General features: G+C 43.8%; 1 protein-coding gene across 12 annotated transcripts in view; it reads right to left on the bottom strand.

Annotated features, from left to right (window-relative positions):
• Positions 1 to 22,460, bottom strand: part of ARVCF (ARVCF delta catenin family member) — a 261,665-nt gene that overhangs the window by 67,196 nt on the left and 172,009 nt on the right. For 10 of the 12 annotated variants that reach the window (XM_087942896.1, XM_087942894.1, XM_087942891.1 and 7 more), the window contains 2 exons: positions 18,550 to 19,157; positions 6,113 to 6,615 (listed from right to left, as the gene is read on the bottom strand). In XM_087942896.1, coding sequence (XP_087799022.1) covers positions 6,113 to 6,615; positions 18,550 to 19,157 — 1,111 coding nt within the window. The remainder of the gene's footprint in view (positions 1 to 6,112; positions 6,616 to 18,549; positions 19,158 to 22,460) is intronic. The other 2 variants (XM_087942889.1, XM_087942887.1) reach the window with 1 other exon arrangement.

The raw sequence follows: 22,460 nt of genomic DNA on the forward strand, positions 1-22,460 counted from the left end.
CCTAATCTGGGTTGGAAAATTATATTTAAGATTCAGTGCCTTCTCTCCTCCCAAGGGCAATGGCATCCCATCGTTCTGGAAGTCTTGTTAAGGGAAACATGTCCCAACAGGAATTTTATCTCCAACTTAAGTGGCACTTCAGCTCCAGAGCCAGAATCGGCAAACAGATCTCGATTGATTTAAAACATACCTCAGTCCAAGGTGACCTCTAAACAAGTCCTCTCTCTCTCCTCTCTCTCTCTCTCTCTCTCTCTCTCTCTCTCTCTCTCTCTCTCTCTCTCTCTCTCTCTCTCTCTCTCTCTCCCTCCCTCCCTCCCTCCCTCCCCCCCCCCTCTCTCTCTGTGCAGACTGATGGTACATAACTGCCACCCTCACCTATATTATGCTTCCAAAAGGATGTAAAATCAGCTCAGTCCTGTGAGTGCCTTGTTTTATAACCATCACAACTTACTATGGGTAGTCCTTGACAGTGGTGGGATTAAAAAAATTACTGATGGTTCTGTGGGCATGGCTTGGTGGGCATGGTGTGGCTTGGTGGGCGTAGCTTGGTGGCATGTCAGGGAAACGTTACTGCAAAATCCCCATTCCCTCCCCACTCCTGGGGGAAGGTTACTGCAAAATCCCCATTCCCTCCCCACCCCACTAACCTACTTTCCAGCTCTGTTCTCCTGTGTAGGGCAACCAAAGAAGACCCAGTCGATCAGCTGGGACTCAGGAGGCAGATAATAGAGGGGGCGGGGCCAGTCAAAGGGGGTATTTTCCGGTTGTCTGAACTACTCAAACTTTCCGCTACCGGTTCTCCAGAATCTGTCAGAACCAGCTGAATACCACCTCTGCTTTGAGCATATACAAACTGCTTACCCCTTCTCAGTCAAAAGGAACAAAGACAACTTGAAACTTAACCAGGATGGGGGATTAACCAGAATTGTGTGTCACTGCCATGCTGGAAATGATAGCTTAGCTGCATCTGGTGGGCCCCAGATTATCTGAATATCTAAATGCCTATCTTTAATAAAATGCTGCACTTCCAATGCTCGCTCCCTGTCGGCATATTAATCATTGTATTTTATTTCCCTGATGCATTTGGCTTCCTGCATCTGAGTTTATATCCAAACAATTGGCACACCAGCAATTATAGTAAAATGCCTTTTTAAAAAAAGGACTCAGCTTAACATTTAAACAAATTAATAGAATATAGAAACATTTTGAAAAGGACAAATTAGCTCCTGATGGCTAGCCATTCATGGCAAAAAGAATGAGGAATGAATGCCAAATAGATTTCAAATCACCAAGGTGTTTATCGGAAAAATATATATATATATGAAAAGGTCCTTGGCTAATTCGCAGACTTTTTAAAATTTTCAAATAATGAGTATCTCAGTTAAAAAGCTTTAAATTATAACATGGCCCAGCATTCTCCAATTTGTTTGTCACCTAGAAGTGCAAGATGGGTGACAGATAAATTTAATAAATATTGTAAATAAGATCTAGAATGATGGGAATGGTAGTTAGACGTTCCTTAAAGGCACTACTGCTACACAAACATAGTATTTTGTCACAAAAACATAATCCATCATTTTATCCATCAATTTCTCTTCTCATCACACATACCAGAATTTTAAAAACATATGAAGAACGATTGCAGGAACTGGGTATGTCTAGTTTAATGAAAATAAAGTTTAGGGATGTGACTTGATAGCAGTTTTCCAGTATTTAAGGGGCTGCCACAAAGAGGAGGGGGGTCAACTCCAAAGCACCTGAAGGCAGGACAAGAAGCAACAGATGGAAATTAATCAAGGAGAAAAGCAACGTAGAAACAGGGAGAAATTTCCTGACAGTGAGAACAATTAATCAGTGGAACAACTTGCCTCCAGAAGTTGTGGCTGCTCCAACAATGGAGATTTTAAAGAAGAGACAAGGATTTGTCTGGAATGGTACAGGGTTTCTAGCCTCGGCAGGGGGTTGGACTAGAAGACCTCCAAGGTCCCTTCCAACTCTGTTATTCTGTTATTTTCTGGCCAGTGAATGGTGAGATGACAAGAATTCGTGGTGGGGAAACCTATTGCTCCTTCTGGCTCAGCGTCACACAGATTAGTTCTCAAGAAATGCACAAAAAAAACAACCCTTCTGCACACCAAGCAGGCAATTATCTTTGATTTCTTCCCAAGCAGTTATCGTAAAGGGCCAAAGATTTCCAAACCAGTGCATTTCAAAACCAACTTACTGCAAGTCTCAAATTCAAGAGCAAAAAGAAAAAAAAAACAACCCAGGTTATTATGACTATTATTTTAAGATTGTAATTGCCAAGCGCAACTCGAGAACGACGAGAGAGGCTGCGTTCCATATTCAATTTGCAAATAATTCAATTTGGAAGCCCAGTAATGAAAGATTTATCCAAATGTTTGCTTTTGTAATGTAACAGTGGGGACTCGGGATGCTTAAAATCACTGATCTGTTTTGAAGTTGGTAGAAAATTATTCTGACCAATGCTGCTTGAAAAACAAAATTGGAGTGTATTTTTTTTGCAAGGTTGAGAAACGACTGCAAAATCATTCTCCAAATGTAAAAAAAAGTACAATAACTGAGGGTATTTAGTCCTTTAAACGACTAGAACTCCAAAACTGTAGGGGAAGAGGAACAAGATTTTGAAGCTTCTAGCTTACGTTTGTAGCTGTTCTTTCTTCCTCCCCAGAGGACTTTCTTTATGGTATAAGTCTTATCCCATTGCCCAAGGTAGCTATCAATCTCCAATTGATATCATCTCCACGCAAGCTATCTTTGACCCCAGTTTGAAGCCTCTTAGTATTTCCTATGGATCGGATTCATCTCTTGGCATCTCCAACAACGGGCATTCAGTCATGGTGGATTTCAAGGATTTTGATGACAAAACAGGTGAACCCCCCCGCACACTAGGGTTTGTTTAACAAACTATGTTTTAAAAGGTGGCTTAGCCTAACAAAGGTGTGAAGTCATTGGTTTCGTTCAATGGGTCAGTCACTATAGACCTAGATAAAGGAGATGGTCAAGAAACTATGTTGGTCATACTTCCTGTTTTTTATTTGGGCTGTTCTACCAGAGGGAAGGCCCAGGTAGTCCTCAACTTGCCACCACAATTGAGCCCGACATTTTTTGTTGCTAAGCGAGACAGTTGTGAGTTTTGGTCTAGTTTACAAACTTTCTTATCATAGCTGTTAAGGGAATCCCTGCAGTTGTTAAATTGGTGGCGTGGTTGTTAAGTGAAGTGGGTTTCCCTATAGACTTTACTTGTCAGAAGGTCGGAAACGGGGATTGCGTGACTCTGGGATGCTGCAAATGCCATAAATATGAGTCAGTTGTCAAACATCACTTGGTCACCACACTATAAAAAATGATGTTGAGTGCAGAGAAGAGCAACCAGGGTGATGAGGGGACTGGAGGCTAAAACCTACGATGAACGGTTGCAGGAACTGGGCCTGGCTAGTCTAGGGAAGAGAAGGACCAGGGGAGACAGGAGAGCAGGGTTCAAATATCTGAGGGGCTGCCACAGAGAGGAGGAGGGGGTCAAGCTGTTTTCCAAGGCACCCGAAGGCCAGACAAGGAATAATGGATGGAAACTGATCAAGGAGAGATTCAATCTGGAAATAAGGAAAGGAATTTTCTGACAGTGAGAACAGTCCACCGATGGAATAGAAGTTGCCTTCAAAAGTTGTGGGAGCTTCATCCCTGGAGGCTTTCAAGAGGAGACTGGACTGTTATCTGTCAGAAATGGTGTACGGTCTGCTGCTTGGGCAGGGGGTTGGACTAGATAACCTACAAGGTCCCTTCCAACTCTGTTATTCTGTTAAAAAATAGCATGACAGTCATAGTGTACTGCAATCATGTGATAGGCTCATTTGTGGCCTTCCCTGGGAGGCTTCCAAAAAGTAAATTCAGTGATGGACCCTGGAATTGCTTAATGACCAAGTGATTCACTTAACAACTGCAGGGAAGAAAAGGTCATAAAATCAGACGTGCCTCCCTTAACGACCGCATTGCCTAGCAGTGGAAGAGCTGGCTCCCAATGGTGGTCTTTAGTTAAGGACTCCCTGTAAATTTCAACACGGACCCAAAGATGGGATTTCTGCTCTACAGATGTAAGACTTTGTCACCGAGCTCTTGAACCATTTTCAAACTCTCCCAAGAATTACTTTGCGATAAACACCCCGAGGGGAAAGCAAAAAACACTAAGGAGGCTCAGTTCCTCCAGCTGTTCTCCAAGGGAGGGGAATGAGTTCGTTGCAACTGAGCATCTCCATTGGGAACTCTTATGCCACACCTAGTTTTGATCACTCCGAGAGAAAAGTCAGACCATATGCTGCTTTCTCAAAACGCATTTTTCTTTCCTTCAGGGCTTCCTTGTTCTCATTCCACTCTGTGTTGTGAATCAAGAGAATGAGCAGCGGAGATACAATGTTCTCGCCGAGCCTCAGGAGACTGCATCCAAGCTGAGGCATCAACAAAAAAAAAGTTATGAATTGTGGCTGAATCAAACCGACAACGTAACCCAAGAACGGCGTGAGTTTGCTGGCTGGGCCAACCTCAGTTTTTTTTAATCTGGGAAAAGGCACTTGAAGAGAACGCCAAAACTATCACTTTACTTCATGTGTCCAATGGTGAGACCCTGCGATATTATGTGGGTGTTGAGATGTTCACCCTCTATGGATTCACTTGGCAGGCTAAGGACAGCCTTCGGTCAGTCTTGGAAGCCACATTTCGCTTGGAAGCTGCCACATTCAGTGCCTGGGAATTTGGGAGGGGGGATTTCATACTGAGTAGAAGATTAGACTCAACAACATTCCTTTCTTAGAAGTCAAGGATATGTTGCCCTGCACCGGGAGGGGAGTGACTGGGAGGATGTCTCCAGTGGGGATAAAGATTGGATTGGGCCATGTGATGGATTGATGGATGCAGGGGGTGGATCTTTGAATTTCTCTTTTGAGAAAGGAGAACCCGGAACTCTTAGATTTGGGTTTTCCCAGATGTGCCAATAGGACAACTCTAATCAAATGGAGCTTTGAGAAAATACTTGTCTCAGAGTTTATTGGTTTGGAGTTAGTTGGAATACTAACACCTTCGCTATGATTCTGAAGGAGGCATGGAGATTCCTCCATGAAAACTGCACACGAAGAAGTGGAAACAAAGTAAAAGGGGGTGTTTCTTCAAAGTGGGAAGAAGGAGACCTCTTGATTATTAATTTGGGGAGTGAGTTGAATGGAAGGGACTAGTGGTAGTACTTCTAAGATCAGACAATAGGTTTCAAGCAAGAGTCATCCTCAATTCTTCCCACAAGGGCTATCTAGGAACAGATTTAGTTAGAGGTTGGATGGGAGGCACCAGGAAATCCCAACGCTGATGTTGGACAAGGCCTGATCAAAGGTGGATGAAAGGGGAAGGAGGAGGAGGATCTCAGACTTAAAAATTGTTGATAAGAAAGACCAAAAAGTTCTGGATAGTGGATGTGGCACTACCTGGAGACAGCAGAGTAGAAGAAAAAACCCTGGAGAAAAATCACAAAACATATAAAGACCTGCAAAAAGAAGTAGAATAATTTGTGGCAAAGGAAAGCAAAGGCAGTACCAATAGTGATAGGCACCAGGGGTGCAATATTAAGCATCTGGAGCATCACAATATTAAAACATCTGGAGCAACACCATCGGCATTGACAAAATGGAGAAGGAGAAGGGGGTAAAAGGAGGTTTTATAATAGAGAACAGAAAGGGGAAAGGAGAATTCTTCTCATATTGGAGGAGGAGGAGGAGGAGGAGGAGGAGGAGGAGGAGGAGAGGAAGAGGAAGAGGAGGAAGAAGAACAAGGAAGGAAGGAGGAGGAGGAGACAGAAGGAGAAGGAGGAAGAGGAGGAGAAAGAGAAAGAGGAGGAGGAGGAGGAGGAGAAGAAGAAGGAGGAGGAGGAGGAGGACAACAACAAGAAGAAGGACAACAACAAGAAGAACAAGAAGGACAAGAAGGACAGCAAGATGAAGAAGAAGAAGAAGAAGAAGAAGAAGAAGAAGAAGAAGAAGAAGAAGAAGAAGAAGAAGAAGAAGAAGAAGAAGAAGAAGAAGAAGAAGAAGAAGAAGAAGAAGAAACCACTGACCTGTAATGAGTTCTCGTACTTCCATATCACTCGTCTTGCGCAACAACCTGATCAAAGCTGGGATCCCATCACAGTTCTTGATGGCCACTTTGTTCTCATTATCCTTCCCATAGGATATGTTCCGGAGGGCCCCACACGCTTTGCGGTGGACCTCAGGCTTGGGATGGTCCAGCAGACCCACCAGGATGGGAATGCCCTTGAGATGTCTCACGTCCTTCTTGATCTTATCATTCTCGTAGCAGAGATGCTGGAGGTAGGCTGCTGCGTTGGATTTCACGGGATCGATGGGGTGGCTGAGCATGGCGATGACTTCAGGAAGATCCGGGTCTCGCCATCGGGGGTCCTTGCGAATGCTGTCAATGGAGGGGGAGCGCTTGCCCAGGCGGTCGATGCTGGCCATGCTCCCCCTTTCGGGTTGTGCCAAAGGGGCCGCATAGCTGCCGTGCAAGTAGGGAATTCTCTCATTGACGATTTCGCTCTCAATTGGATCCTCATAGCTCCTGCTGAGAAAGGAATCATAGTAGAGGATGAGTTGTAGAATAAAATAGAATAGAATAGAATAGAATGGAATGGAATGGAATAGAATGGAATAGAATGGAACAGAATGGAATAGAATGGAATATTGGAATAGAATGGAATAGAATAGAATAGAATAGAATAGAATAGAATACTGGAATAGAATAGAATATTACACTGGAATATTAGAATATTAAAATATTAAAATATTAGAATAGAATTGAAGATAGAATAGAATATTAGAATAGAATATTAGAATAGAATAGAATAGAACAGAATAGAATATAGAATAGAATAGAATATTAGAAAAGAATATTAGAATAGAATAGAATAGAATAGAATAGAATAGAATAGAATAGAATAGAATAGAATATTAAAATAGAATAGAAGATAATAGAAGATAATAGAATAGAAACTTCCAAAACTTCAAAAGGATTTATTGGGAGTTAACATATCCGGCGCTGCCTGGGTGGAGCTGACTTTGAGACACATAATTCACTGTCACCCTTGACCCTGGTTTCCCCCCACCCCCTGGGTATATCGTAATTCATATTCTCCAATGGGACACATCCATAGCCAAGAGTCATCAATCATACTCTCCAGTAAGATATTTGCATGGCACAAACTTCACTCACCTAGTTACTATCTCTGAAAAACTATTTATGGAATGCACTTTCTATTTCCAAGCTGCCACACTGCTCTTTCAAACCCCCTTCCTGTTGGCAACTCTAAAAAGACCATAGAGATATTTCATGAATTGACACTTATCTTACCTTCAGCACTGGTGAGTAAAACAGCTGAGGCGCGGTAATCCATTCTGCCGCGCCTATCAGCTGAGCTGCAAACAAAGGAAATATAGGACAGGAAAGGGCAGGGGCAGGTGGGCGGAGCCAACTGCTGACCGGTGCTACCAGATTGCTAGAACCGGTGCGAACCAGCAGCATATCACCTCTGAAGAGCAAGATATGGCGGATATAATTATTCAGGATGTGAGGTTGTCACATCCATGCGTTTATTATTTTAGGTGGTAAACTCCCAGCTTCACAGCTGGTGGGAAGAGGCCCTTTGCAACAGGCTTCATGGTTTATGCAAAGCCAGGATGAAATGAACCACGGCTTAATAATGCAGGAATCCCAGCGCCATCGTTGGCATATTTTCCAGCCAAGACAAAATGACAGCAACCTGCCAAATTTTGTGCATTTCTGTTTCTTGGCTTTGGAGAGTTGCAACAACACCACAGAGAGATTATTTCTCTTTCTTTCCAAATGCCGTCATGCCCCGAATAATCCTGGATGATATTAGCAGAGTTTAAAATAAAGTAAAATGTGGTCCAGGTTCATCACCCTACAAAGGATCCAGTTAAGGTTACGACAATAAGTTAGTTAGTTTGTTTGTTTTTTGAAACATCCTGAGATAAACTAAGCAGGAAGTTTAATGAATAGGAAAGTGAAAAAGGAAGGAAGAAAGGAAGGAGGAAGGAAGGAAAGAGTCAAAGAAACCTTTTATTGACACTCTTATTGCAATATGTATAATTCATTAGTTTCCTGGGCTGCAGTTTACAGTGTCTCAACAGCCATTATGTCTGCTTTTATGCAGGAGAGCTGTTTCCATTCTTCACCAGAAAAGAAGATAATAATGTTACATTCATATTAATATTTTTCCTTGTAAGAAGCGAAAAAGCCCTTCCTTGAATAATAAGGAACGCCAGGATGGAGCTGAACTGAGCTTCCCTCCTTAATTCGCAGTGAGATGTGCTGCTTGAAGCTGGAATCTGACTCAAAAAGCCGAACTATTTCCTCCTTCTTAAATTCAGCAAGTTTAATTGTGCGTCTTGCAAAACCCCAGAGAGGCACATGGCATCTGCTTCGATCCCCAGCTGGTTTTCCCAGCTGAGCCTCCAAGCAACCGGTTTCCTACTCATCTACTTCCTTCCTTCTCTGCTCCGGGGATAGCGATGGCAGAAAGAAGAGATGGGTTTGTTCCAGTGAACGGTTCACAAACGGGCAAAGAGGAATTGCAGGAGAAAGAAAGAAAGAAAGAAAGAAAGAAAGAAAGAAAGAAAGAAAGAAAGAAAGAAAGAAAGAAAGAAAGAAAGAAAGAAAGAAAGAAAGAAAGAAAGAAAGAAAGAAAGAAAGAAAGAAGGAAGGAAAGGAAGGAAGGAAGGAAGGAAGGAAGGAAGGAAGGAAGGAAGGAAGGAAAGATGGAAAGGAAGGAAGGAAGAAGGAAGGAAGGAAGGAAAGAAAGAAAGAAAGAAAGAAAGAAAGAAAGAAAGAAAGAAAGAAAGAAAGAAAGAAAGAAAGAAAGAAAGAAAGAAAGAAAGAAAGAAAGAAAGAAAGAAAGAAAGAAAGAAAAGGAAAAAGAAAGGGAAGGAAAGAAGGAAAGAAAGAAAGGGAAGGAAGGAAAGAAGGAAAGAAAGAAAGGGAAGGAAAGGAAAGAAAGAAAGGGAAGGAAGGAATGGAAGGAAGAAAGAAGGAAGGAAAGAAAGAAAGAAAGAAAGAAAGAAGGAAGGAAGGAAAGAAAGGAAGGAAGGAAGGGAAGGAAGGAGAAGGAAGGAAAGAAAGAAAGAAGGAAAGAAAGAAAGGGAAGGAAGGAAGGAAAGAAGGAAAGGAAGGAAAGAAAGAAAGGGAAGGAAGGAAAAAAGGAAAGAAAGAAAGAAAGAAAGAAAGAAAGAAAGAAAGAAAGAAAAGAAAGAAAGAAAGGAAGGAAGGAAAGAAAGGAAAGAAAGAAAGAAAGGAAGGAAAAGAAAGGAAGGAAGGAAAGGGAAGGAAGGAAGGAAAGAAAGAAAGAAAGAAAGGGAAGGAAAGAAAGAAAGAAAAGGAAGGAAGGAATGTGAAGGAAGGAAGGAAGGAAAGAAAGACAGAAAGAAAGAAAGAAAGAAAGAAAGAAAGAAAGAAAGAAAGAAAGAAAGAAAGAAAGCTTCCTTCTGTTTCATAGCCAAAGAAGCAGGAAAGATTATGGTCTGGAGTGGCATTATCAGGACTCCCAAATACAAAGCCGAACCACAGAGACGGCATAGTGAAATTCACTCAAGTCCACATCTCTATTTTTATTTATCTGTGTGCACCTAATGGACTGAATCTTTCCAGACTAAAGGTATAACCTTCTAAGTATATAGACAGACCCTGTGTAGGAAGCAGTGTGGCAGAACTTGGGGGCGGAATTAAAAAAGGGTTCAGCCTAGAGCCCTACGTAGCCACAAACAATTGATTTCAAGAAGCTCTCAAATTCTCGTGACCTTCCCAAATTTCCGGTGATTGTTCATATTTGAGCACAAGATAAAGAGCGCCAGCACAAGCGACAAGGAAGGGGAAGGCAGATTTAACTCTTTTTTAAAAAACAAAACAAAACACTTTCCAGACTTGTTAAGGATTCTTAGAATCAAGATCACGAAGTGTTAATACCACTTTATAAGGCCTTGGTAAAGGCCACACTTGGAATAGCATCCAGTTTTGGTCGCCATGATGTAAAAAAAAGGATGTTGAGACTCTGGAAAGAGTGCAGAGAAGAGCAACCAAGATGATGAGGGGACTGGAGGCTAAAACATAACGAATGGTTGCTGGAATTGGGCATATCTAGTTTAATGAAAAAGAAGAACTAGGGGAGACATGATAGCATCTTCCAATATTTGAGGGGCTGCCACAAAGAAGAAGGGGTCAGGCTATTCTCCAAAGCACCTGAAGGCAGGACAAGAAGCAACGGATGGAAACTAATCAAGGAGAGAAGCAACTTAGAACTAAGGAGGAATTTCCTGACAATCAAAACAATTAATCAGGGGAACAACTTCCTTCCAGAAGTTGTAAATGCTCTGACACTGGAAGTTATTAAGAAGAGACTGGACAGTCACTTGTCTGAAATGGTGTGGGATCTCCTGCCTAAGCAGGGGTTTGGACTAGAAGACCTCCAAGGTCCCTTCCAACTCTGTTATTCTATTCTATTCTATTCTATTCTATTCTATTCTATTCTATTCTATTCTATTCTATTCTATATTCTGTTCTATTCTATTCTATTCTATATTCTGTTCTATTCTATTCTATTCCTATTCTATATTCTATTCTATTCTTCTCTATTCTCCTCTTCTCCTCTTCCATCCCATCCCATCCTCTATTCCTCTATTCAATTCAATTCAATTCTATTCTATGATTCTATTCTGTTCTATTCTATTCTATTCTTTGACTTGTCAACTGCGAGCAACAGGATGGGCCACAAGGCTTTCGCACATCTGCCGCCTCCAGCTTTCTAACCTGTGCACCACCTGATGAAATCAATGAAGAGAACATCACACTAAGATACAGTTCAGACTCGGCATTACACTGCACGTACCAGTATTTTATTTTTGATCTTCCAGAGATGGCTTGGAGGAATGAATCATCCCGCCAAGAGCAGGCCTACTGACCGGAGAAGAGGGGTTTCTCTTGGAAGGAGAAATGAGGTTGGCATGCAAGCGCCCGAGTCCCCATCATTCATCGCCCTGCTATTAAATTATTTCCAAAGCTTCTTTGTTCGGGCTTTGCTCCTAGCCGCTGAAGTCTCTGTCATGGAGTCCATCATGGCAAAACAAACAGGATTACAGACCCTGCTGCTTTCCATTAGCTCTTACAGCCCCTGACCTTCAAACAAGGTTGACCCTGGGAAACGCTGTTCCTGGGAAAAACATGATGCGCAGAGAGGGGCGGGGGGAAAGGATGCTCTTGACTCTGCATGCAAGCTTTCTTTCCTTTCCCAACTATGGATTAGATGGAAGATATTTCTTGCCGTTTTAAAACCTGGCCAAGGCCATTGTGCAAATTGCATTTATCTAGACGTATGGCGTAAACACAGCTCCTGCCCGCAGGGGACTTTGTGGAGAGTATTTTTGTTTCTGGGCTTATCCACACGTTTGTTCTCTCCTGTTTAAACAGCCCAAAGACACTTCATTGTTTATAAACCACCCAGAGTCACTTAAGTGAGGTAGCTGGTGTAGAAATTTAGATTAGATTAGATTAGATTAGATTAGATTAGATTAGATTAGATAGATAGATAGATAGATAGATAGATAGATAGATAGATAGATAGATAGATAGATAGATGGATGGATGGATGGATGGATGGATGGATGGATGGATGGATGGATGGATGGATGGATGGATGGATGGGTGAGTGGGTGAGTGGGTGGGTGGATGGGTGGGTGGGTGGGTGGATGGATAGATGATAGATAGATAGATAGATAGATAGATAGATAGATAGATAGATGATAGGTAGGTAGATGAGAGATGGATAGGTGTGTGTGAGAGAGAGAGATGGATAGAGCAGGTAAGTAGGAATGGTGGATGGTCAGACAGATAGATAGATATGGATACAGAACATAAGTAGAAACAGATAGATATGGATATAGCAGGGAAGCACAGGGGGGGAGAGAGAGGTAGATAGAGCAGGTAAGTATAGATGGATGGATGGATGGATGGATGGATGGATGGATGGATGGATGGATGGATGGATGGATGGACAGGCAGATATAGGTGGACAGAGACTGATGGTAGTATCACAGAAGTGAATAGGGAATGGACAGAGATAGATTCGATTAGATAGATAGATGATAGACAGATGGATGAATAGATGATAGATGGATGGATAGATGATAGAAGGATGATAGATAGATAGATAGATAGATAGATAGATAGATAGATAGATAGATAGATAGATAGATAGATGAGAGAAAGATGGATAGATAGAGCAGGTAAGTAAAGATGAATGGATGGATGGTCAGACAGATAGATAGATATGGATACAGCAGGTAAGCAGAGAGAGAGAGAGAGGGATGGACGGATGGTCACATGACAGACATGGATAGAGCAGGTAAGCAGATAGATAGAAGATATCTAGAAATGCCAACCTGCCCAGATTTCTGGCACATTTGGAGAAAATGCCTATTCCAGGCATCAGGAAAAATGCCACTTTGCTTCACTGAGTTTAAATAAATGACAGTGTGCTGAGCCACTACCCTACATGCCCGTGTATGATGTATGAACCATGGCGCCTTTCTCAAAAGGAATCATACATTAACTTACGTATGTATTTAAACATGACATGCATATATTCGCCGCTCAGAATGGAATTTCAAAGAATTTACAAAAGAGTTCCAAAGAAAGCAAATGTCAAACGTAGACTAGGCCATTATCCTCACCCTCCACAGTGCCATATTACAGAAATAAAAGCGATCTATGTTCAGCTAAACAACAGGTAAATATGCAATTGATCAAACTTAGCCATTTCAGCATGGAAAACTCATGAGGGTTATAAATGAGGCAGGCCCTGAATTCTGCTTTTATGAGGATAAATTTTCCTTTCTAAAAATACTCCTTCAAGGAACATTAATCTGGTTTCTTTTTCAATGAAGCCCTCTCAATAGATAACAGGCAATAGCTGGAGGTAGAATATTGGTAAAATACGAAATATTTCAAGAAAGAAACACCTTGATGCTGACTTACAACCAGGCAATTGGACTTTAAGTCTTTCCTTGAAGATGTTTCGCTTCTGATCCAAGAAGCTTCTTCAGTTCTGACTGAATGGGCTGAATTGTCAGAAACGAAGAAGCTTCTTGGATGAGAAGCGAAACGTCTTCCTCAAGGAAAGAAGACCAATTGTCTTTTGAAAAAAGAAACCACCTTTGAGATGATCTTCTGTTATGTCGTTTTGGGGCTGAGAAGAACTTTTGGTTGGCTGCTGGCAGAAGACATTGAAATGTCACCCTGCTCAAATCAAAGTTTTTTAAAGTCCTTGTTGTGGTGCGCTGGCAGCCTGCGGAGACGGCAGTGGGGAGGAACATGGGCCAGTCCTGGAGTCTGGGGAGGACTCGGGCTATCTGGGAGTTATGTGCTGACTCTGGAGCCTCCAGAATCTGACAGCAGTGAGGAAGAGGAACAAGGGGAGCCTGTTCCTAGTGCGCGCATGCACAGAGCTGCCAGAAGGCAAGAACAGTTAAGACAAAAGGGGTGACTCTGGAGTAAGGCTTGAAGGTGATTGGCCCTCCCATAAGATATAAAGGAGGAGCAAGCTCCGTTCTCCTGTGCAGGGCAACCAAAGAAGACCCAGCCAATCAGCTAGGATTCGGGAGGCAGAGAATGAATGGGGTTGGCGGGGCCAGTCAGAGGTGGCATTTGCCGTTTTTCTGAACTACTCAAAATTTCCGCTACCGGTTCTCCAGAACCAGTCAGAACCAGCTGAATACCACCTCTGGACTCAACCAAGAGACCATTATGGACCTCCCAGGTTCAACAGCAGCATATCACTCAGTGCTGTTTTCAGAGGAACAGCTGCAGATAAGATGCAACGCTTCCACGACACGCTGTGGACCCTCTAAAGCCATCTGCTCAGCCTTTGCGACCAGCCGAAGATTATGGCCTTTTTCTCTCCACACATAATTAAAACGGGATTTGCTCCAAGAAGACGTAGTGACACATGCCAACTTGAAGAGCCAAAGGAAGCTTCCGAAAATGTGCGGAGCGAGGAGACAGTCAACTGGCTAAGTAATCACGATAGGTGCCTGTTTTTCATCCAGGATCGGATGCAGCAAAGCACAGGGCTTGGGAACATCCATGAGAACTACATCATGGGGATCCAGTTTTGGTGGCCATAATATGAAACAGAAGTTGAGGCTCTAGAAAGGGTGCAGAGAAGAGCAACCAGGATGATTAAGGAACGGAGGCTAAAACATAGGAAGATGGGTACCAGGAATTGGGTTAGGTCTAGTTTAATGAAAAGGACTAGGTGTGGCATGATAGGAGTGTTCCAATATTTGAGGGGCTGCCACAAAGAAGAGGGGGTCGAATTATTCTCCAAAGCACCTGAAGGCAGGGACAAGAAGCAACAGATGGAAACTAATCAAGGAAAGAAGCAACCTGGAACTAAGGAGAAATTTTCTGACAATTAGAACAATTAAATCGGTGGAACGGCTTGCCTTCAGAAGTTGAAGGTGCTCCATCACTGGAGTCTTTTAAGAAGAAACTGGAGGGCCATTTGTCTGGAATGGTATAGGTTTCCTGCTTGGGGTTGGACTAGAAGACCTCCCAGGGCCCCTCCAACTCTGTGCTTCTGCTATCTCCTGGTGTAGGTTTCTCAGAGGCTACAGGTTTTCCATTCCAGATATGGATCGTTTCCTTGTATCTCTGCTCAGATGCAGCTCTGTCTTCCTTTGGGCAATTATCACGGGACCAAAATTAGCTCGGGCATATAAATTTCCAGGCACGCAGGCAAGACGGAGATCTGCTTTTGTGCACTAATTTATATTTGCAGGCGCTTTCTGAAACGACCATTTCTCTCCTTTCGCCACCTCCCAGTCTATATTCAAATGCGAGCTTCTTCGGAAACTGGGTCAACAGCGAGAAGAAAGAAGCAGGCAGAGAGAGAGAGAGAGAGAGAGAGAGGAAAGGAGGATGGCGCAAAGAACCAGCTTCCTGCCTGGTTAGAGACGGGTGGAAAACGTCAACCCAGAATTTAGGACAAGGAACAGGGCTATAACCAGTTTACCCCAATAATCACCAGTTCAGAAATGGATACCTCTGCATTGTGCAAGCAGGGGAAAGGAGCAAAATCTAGCTCATTAAAACCAGGAGGCATCAGCAATCGCGCAAAGGATCCCACACAGAATAGAATAACAGAGTGGGAAGGAACCTTGGAGGTCATCTAGTCCAACCACCTGCTCAGGCAGGCAACCCTCTACCATTTCAGACATATGTCTATCCAATCTCTTCCTAAAAACTTCCAGTGTTGGAGCATTTACAATTTCAATACTAAATTTTAAATAAATTAAGTTTTAAATAAATGTTAAATAAATCTTAAATAAACGTTAGAATACTGAAGTTTGCAGATGATACAACAGTGATTGGCCTTATTCGAGACAACGACGAATCCGCATACAGACAGGAGGTTGTACAACTTGCCTCGTGGTTTGACCGGAACAATTTGGAACTGAACACGCTCAAAACCGTAGAAATGGTGGTAGACTTTAGGAGAAACCCTCCTTGTAACTCTGAATGGTATTAAATGAATTGTTGTAAGTCGAAGGCTACCTGTACTCTCAAGAAAATCTTTTTTCAAGGCTCCTCTGCCAGTGGGGTTTGTTTGTCTACGGGCCAAGTTTCATTTGTCGGTAGAATTATTAACCTTTCGAGACTTATCGAAAATCAATGTGTCCGCTCATTTCTAAATGGAAGGGAAACTACTGGACACACTCTTCCTCTGTCCAACCTCGGTGTAACTAGAAAAGGGGAGAAGAGAAAAGCTGCAGTAAATCAGCCAAACGTGCCACTAAGTGGAGAAACGGATGACTGGGTGATATCTTGAAAACTGACAGCCTGATGGCTAATGGATGTTGTCAGAAGTTAGCAGGCAGTATATCAGGCAAACGAGATCCTATGTGGCTGACTGAGAAGACAAGGGAGACTTGGTTCTGATAACATTGCTCCTCCAGCTTTTGAGGTCTATGGGACAAAAATCTGAATTTCGGGAATCAAACCAGTCCAGTGCAAGTTAAAAGAAAAAGAGAAGACTGAGAATTAATGGATGGTTGGATGATGGATGGATAGATGGATGGATGGATGGATGGATGGATGAATGGATGGTTAGATGGATGGATGGATGATGGATGGATGGATGAGTGGATGTGTAGGAGTAGGAGTGTGGCTCTGTTGACTGTGGAAGAATCTGGGGAAGGGCAAAAGCCAGCTGGGCAGAGCAGGGGAGATAGAGCAAGGCAGAGGGAGGTCAGAGGAAGACCCAGGCTCACCCTCTCTTCATCCTAGGGCACACAGGGAGGAATGGAGAAGGGAGCAATGTGAGTTGTGTGGCTTACGGGGGAGGAAAGGGCCCTGATTCCCTTCATTAGCTGCAGGTGGGAACACAGTGTTTAAAAAGGGAAGCTATGCACAGCAAAGTTGTTGGAAGCAAATCATGAGTTCTCTGTTATTGTCGAGGCTTATCTGGGTTCCTGGCGTCTTCCCAACGGTGTGTGTTTTGTTGGCCTTTCAAATCTGCAATTCCTTCTCCTGCCCTGTCCAGTTGATTGCTGCAGCATGGTTTGTGTGGATTTTTATTTACAGTTTGTATGTACTTTGTTTTCGGACTGAATTTCCTCCATTTAAAGACTGTTCTTGGGAGAGTTTTTTCTCCAGCTGAAGGTAACCTGGACATCGGGGGCAAAGTTGGAGATAATAAAGGGACTTTTCTTGCTTATTTGACTGTGTTGCCTTTGCACCACGGCCCAGGTCATCACAACAACCGTGGCAAGAAAAATCGTAAATGGGGGGCATTGTGGTCATAAGTCCAGGACTACCAGTATACTGCCAAAATTGAATTTTGCCAGCAAAGTTGTGATCCCTTCCCCTCCTATTCACCAGCTTTCATAGGGGAAACCCAGTCTACCACCTTTTGCTGAGTTTTGCTTTTGAGGAAAAGGAATAAAATAAGATTTTGGCCACCAAGGCTTTAATAACAGGGACCTTCATCATTAGATTTTTAAAAAATCATTACTTATCGCCAGACTTCCTTGTCGGTGAAAGACAGGATAATTTATTCATATAAAAATTGCTTTGAGAATTCTTGGAGTAGGTGAGAGACGGGTGGTTGCAACAGACCTTCCCAGCTTGTTTACGTTGGGACAAGGTGTGTTCAAATTAAGTGGCTTTACAAAGTTTCTTGATCGAATTTAAATTTTAAAAAATCTCCAATCCTTTCAATGTGCAAAGGCATCAGCAATATACTGAATATTGCTGATATAAACGTTTGGTTAGTTGTATTCACCTACTGGAATGCCTCTACGGCAGTATTATTATAGTTCTGTAATAACAACTTCAAGTTTCATATATATATAATATATAACTTATCAAGGAGAGGTCCAGTCTAGGAGTAAGGAGAAATTTCCTGACAGTGAGAACAATCAATCAGAGGAATGGCTTGTCTCCAAAAGTTATCTGAGCTTTATCACTGGAAGTTTTCAAGAAGAGACTGGACTGCCATATGTCTAGAATGGTATAGGGTCTCCTGCCTGAGCGGGGGCTTGGATTAGAAGACCTCCAGGGTCCTTTCCAACTGTTATTCTTTTGGTCAGTGGAATGACTTGTCTGAAGAAGTTGTGGGCACTCCATCACTAGAGGTTTTCAAAAAGAGATTGGGCAGTCATTTGCCCAGAGTGATAAACGCCGGTTGGACTAGAAGACTTCGAAGGTCCCTTCCAACTCTATTATTCTGCATTGCCATTACAAATCGCCTTCAGGAAGTGAGGGGAGCCGAATGTCAACTCGAAAAGCATTCCTGACCTGCTCTCGAGTTGCCATAGGCAGCAGGGGGTGGGAGGAAACTGACGGGGCAGCAGTGACAACCAGAAGCACATTCCACGCATACCTTCTTCAAGGCTGTATCCCAGGCTACCGGGACCAACGGGAGAGGTGTGATTTCTACAACCTGCAAAAGTGCTCCATTGGAGAATGTGATTTATGACACACCCTAGGGGGGTGGGGGAACAGGGTGCTAGGTGGGCTGTAAATTATGTCAGGCAGAGCTGACTTCATTTGGGTATGTGCCGACTGTCAGCTTTAAAATTCATCTGTCACCAACATGTTGCTCCTAATAAATAACTGGATTTTTAAAAAAAAAAAAAAAAAAAACTTGGCTCGATGCTCATGGTTTAATTAGGGCATCCATCGGAACCCTGACACTCTCACTCATTTTTCAAAGCAGAGTAGGAAAAGAAAGCCCAGACAAGCATGAACATCCTTGAGAAGATGCCATAAATAATCTTAGAACCGTGGCCTATCATAACGAGGTCTTCTCCACTACCAGCCCTCAACTTCTCCTGCAAGTCCAAACCAAGCAAACTTTCCACCGATTCCTGCAGGACAAGAGTCCTACACCGTCCTGCCTACCCTGCAACCATCTAACTGTCCATTTACCTTCCCTTGTGAGGTCTCCCTCTCTCCGGGATCCCAGCCGACGTCCTCCGATTCACCATCGAGACCTCTGGATCGAGTTCATAACCTTCGTCGTCAATTCCGAGGCTGCGGTTATCATCCTCCAGCCCATACGGCTCCGGTTGGAACCGTTCTGGCTGGGAGCGGTTCAAGTCTGCGTTACTGCCCGTCGGCACCTGAGGCTGGGCCAGAGGTCCGTAATTATCCCTCCTGCTTGGCAAAGTGAAGCTCCCGTCCTCGGGCCGGTAATTGTTCCCCGGTACGTAGGCATAATGCGGTCGGTAATTGACACTCCGAGACAAGCTTCCATAATTGTCCGGCAGGTCGCCGTAACCATTGTGGCTTACAAAGGAACGATATTGGCCATCGTGACTCTCTGGGTAGGAATCGTTGTAGCTGTTGTAAGTTCGGTTCAGAGTGGACGATGCCTGGGGGGTGATGTACCGCTCTCCGTTCTTGACCTGCCTTCTGTCTATGGAGTCAGTGTAGCTACCCATGGGGGAGGATCCATCCATCGTAGGGAGGCCATCAGGACCAAGGGGCACTTGGCGCACCGTTCTAGTTGTGACAGTCTTGACCATCTTGGTTACCTGCGAGGAAGAGAGAGAGAGAAACACAGTCATAATTTATTTTGGGAACCCCAGTAGGCTGTAGTCATTATTTTACATCCACACTTTTGCACGAATGCATCCCAACCCAAAGCAATAAGAGGATGAGCCTTTGGCCATCAATTGGTATCCTTCACAAGGATGTTGGAAGTGCTCTGCAAAAGATCTATGCCTATCTCAGCCAACATCCTCTTTTTCTTCATCATCCTCTTCTTTTAACGACCTCATAATCCCTTGCGGGGTGGAGTCTGGGAAACTGAATGGAGCTGAGTGTTTACTGGCTGGATGCCCTTCCTGTCACAATGCGGAGTTTTGTTCAGCAGATAAATTCTCAGTGTGCCCAGAGAGAGAAATATCTGCCTCTACCTAGGATCGAACTCACAGCCTCCCGATTGTGAGGCAAGAGCTCCACCTCTAGGTCACCGCACCACGCATCCCAACCCAAAGGAATAAGAGGATGTGCCTTTGGCCATCAGTTGGTATCCTTCACAAGGACGTTGGATGTGCTCTGCAAAGGATCCATGCCTATCTCAGCCAGCATCCTTTTTATCCAGCATCCAATCAGATCACAGGTGTTTAGTAGAAGACATGATGTCATAGGTGTTAGGACATCATCGTGGAAATGACATAATCCACGTCACTTGTGTTGGGATGTCAATTGTCTCACCATTGTGGACATCCATGGATCAAATGCCTTCATGAAGTCCCTACCCAGGATATAACAACAACTGTTGTTTTTCCTATTGCCCTGCCAAATTTGGAGGCATATCATATCATTGTCCCCTAACTGTGCTTGGTCAATATCCTTAGCTGATCAGTGGTTGCATTTACACAACATGCTATATTTTGACAACATTAAGCTTGTTCTAAGCGCATAAGAGTGCTGTGCGAACCCAGCACAGTTAATTCATGATTCAATGGGTTATGCCAACCCAGAGATTGGCTAATGTCCCATGGTTTGTAAAACCTAGTCAACTAGGGCTGATTCAGTGAACCATGACAAGGTCAACTAGGTGTTGATGTAGACTGAATCCAGAGTCAACACGGTCCCTTAAGGCTCTTCTTATCATCCCAGAAATGCTCCAGACCAGGGGCATCAAACTCGATTTCATTAAGGACTGCATCAGGGATGCGTTTGACCTCGGGGGACCAAGGTATGTGTGGCCAGCTTGACGTCACTCAGGTTGGGGCCACCTGGGGTGGCCCAAGTGCTCTGCCAATGAAAATGGGCTCCCGAGCTCCGTTTTTGACTGCAACAGCCTCCTGCAATTTTCTGCCAGAAAAAATGGAGCTCAGGAGGGCTCCATTTTCACTGGCAGAGGCACTGTGGGCCAGTGCAGCCCCATGGGGCAGATCTAAGCACCATGGGCAGAGGTGGTCTTCAGCAGGTTCTGACCAGTTCCGGAGAACCGGTAGTGGGAATTTTGAGTAGTTTGTAGAACTGGCAAATCCCACCTCTGACTGGCCCCAAACAACCCCATCTCTTCTCTGCCTCCCAAGTCCCAGCTGATTGGCTGGGTCTTCTTTGGTTGCCCTGCACAGGAGAATGGAGCTGGAAAGCAGGTTAGTGGGGTGGGGAGGGAATGGGGACCTTCCCCTGCTACGCCCACCAAGCCACACCCACCAAGCCACGCCCACAGAACCAGTAGTAAAAAAATTTGAATCCCACCACTGACCCTGGGCCTTGAGTTTAACACCCCTGCTCTGGACCGAACGTTTTGACTTTAAATAGAAAAGCTCGTGAAACACAAGCTTCCTTTACAGAAGAGAATCTACAGATCTTATCTTGCTTCCAAACCATTCCTGAAAAGTCCTCTTAATGATTTTTCCACCCCTATGAACATGCCGCTCGGCTAAAGAGCCTCTACGGGCATTTGCTTCACCAAGGGGGGCAGAATTGAAGCTCGCCACCCTTTCGTAACACAAACTCGCGGTTGTCGAAAGAAGAGGGCAAACACAGCATGTTCTGTGAACGTCTGACACCCGTGGGTGTTTGGTATGCCTGGGTAACAACACCCCGCAAAGGTTTGAACAACCAAAACTTGACGCACATTATTTATAACCTCCAAGGGACACTGCGCATTTGAAAATAAGCAGATAAGGGGAGGGGAAAAAATCTGTTTTAGTCGATTTTTCACCCTGCCTTCCTTCTTCACAACAAGAGAGTGACTTGGATTTACCCAGGGACAAAACATTTCACTGTCCCACCAGAGCTGAGCAGAAAATTCCACACTGTGGCAACCACAAATGTGTGTATGTTTTTTGGGGTGGTGGTGATGGTGTGAGCCATAGAAAGATCTTCTCTAAAAGGAGAAGAATGAAGCTAATTTAGACTAAGTTCAAAAGAGAAGCGGGTAGATCAATAAGCTAAGGAAGAAGACAAGGAAGTGGGATTGAATACCTAAAGTTTTAAGGCATATCTGCCAATCGATATGCGGTTCCAAAAATTTCCTCTAAACTCTAAGTTGGTGTCCATCACACATCTGATCTGCAGCGATGGGAAACCTGCAACATGCATAATGTTTATAGCAAATTGCAGGAGAAATTGAAGAGAGGAAAATGAAGATGTTTGGACCTGCAATAATTGATTCAAGTACAGAGACCAGATTAGCTAAATCAGGTCTAGTGGTTAAGTCTTGTCTAGGGAGCCGGTTTGGTCTAGAGGTTAAGTCACCAAGCGAGAAACTAGGAGATGGTGAGTTCTAGTCCCACCTGAGGCATGCAAGCCAGCCTGGGTGACTTTGAGCCACTCACCAGGAGACTGTGAATTCTAGGCCCGCCTTAAGCACAAAAGCCGGCTTGGTGACTTGGGCCCAGTCAGCACTAGGAGATGGTGAATTCTAGACATGAAAACGGTTGGGTGACTTTGAGCCACTCACCGGGAGACTGTGAGTTCTAGGCCTGTCTTAAGCACAAAAGCCAGCTGGGTGACTTTGGGCCAATCAGCATTTAGGAGAGGGTGAATTCTAGTCCCATCTTAGACATGAAAGTGTTTGGGTGACTTTGGGCCATTCACCAGGAGACTGTGAATTCTAGTCCCACCTCAGGCACGAAACCCAACTGGGTGACTTTGGGCCAGCCTCTCCATGATCTCAGCCCAACCCACCTCACAGGGTTGTTGTTGTGGGGGAAAATAGGAAGAGGAAAGTATGTTGGATATGTTTGCCACCTTGAGTTATTTGTAAAAAATAATACAGGCGGGGTGTACATAAATAATAAGTCACTTCAATATCCCGCCACCAAATAATTAAGCTTGTTTTGAGCAGCTGCAGATAGATGCTTCCT

Source organism: Notechis scutatus, chromosome 13, assembly GCF_049901735.1.
Source record: "Notechis scutatus isolate UNSWTSFEM ecotype Mainland chromosome 13, rNotScu1.2, whole genome shotgun sequence".
Lineage (NCBI taxonomy): Eukaryota > Metazoa > Chordata > Lepidosauria > Squamata > Elapidae > Notechis > Notechis scutatus.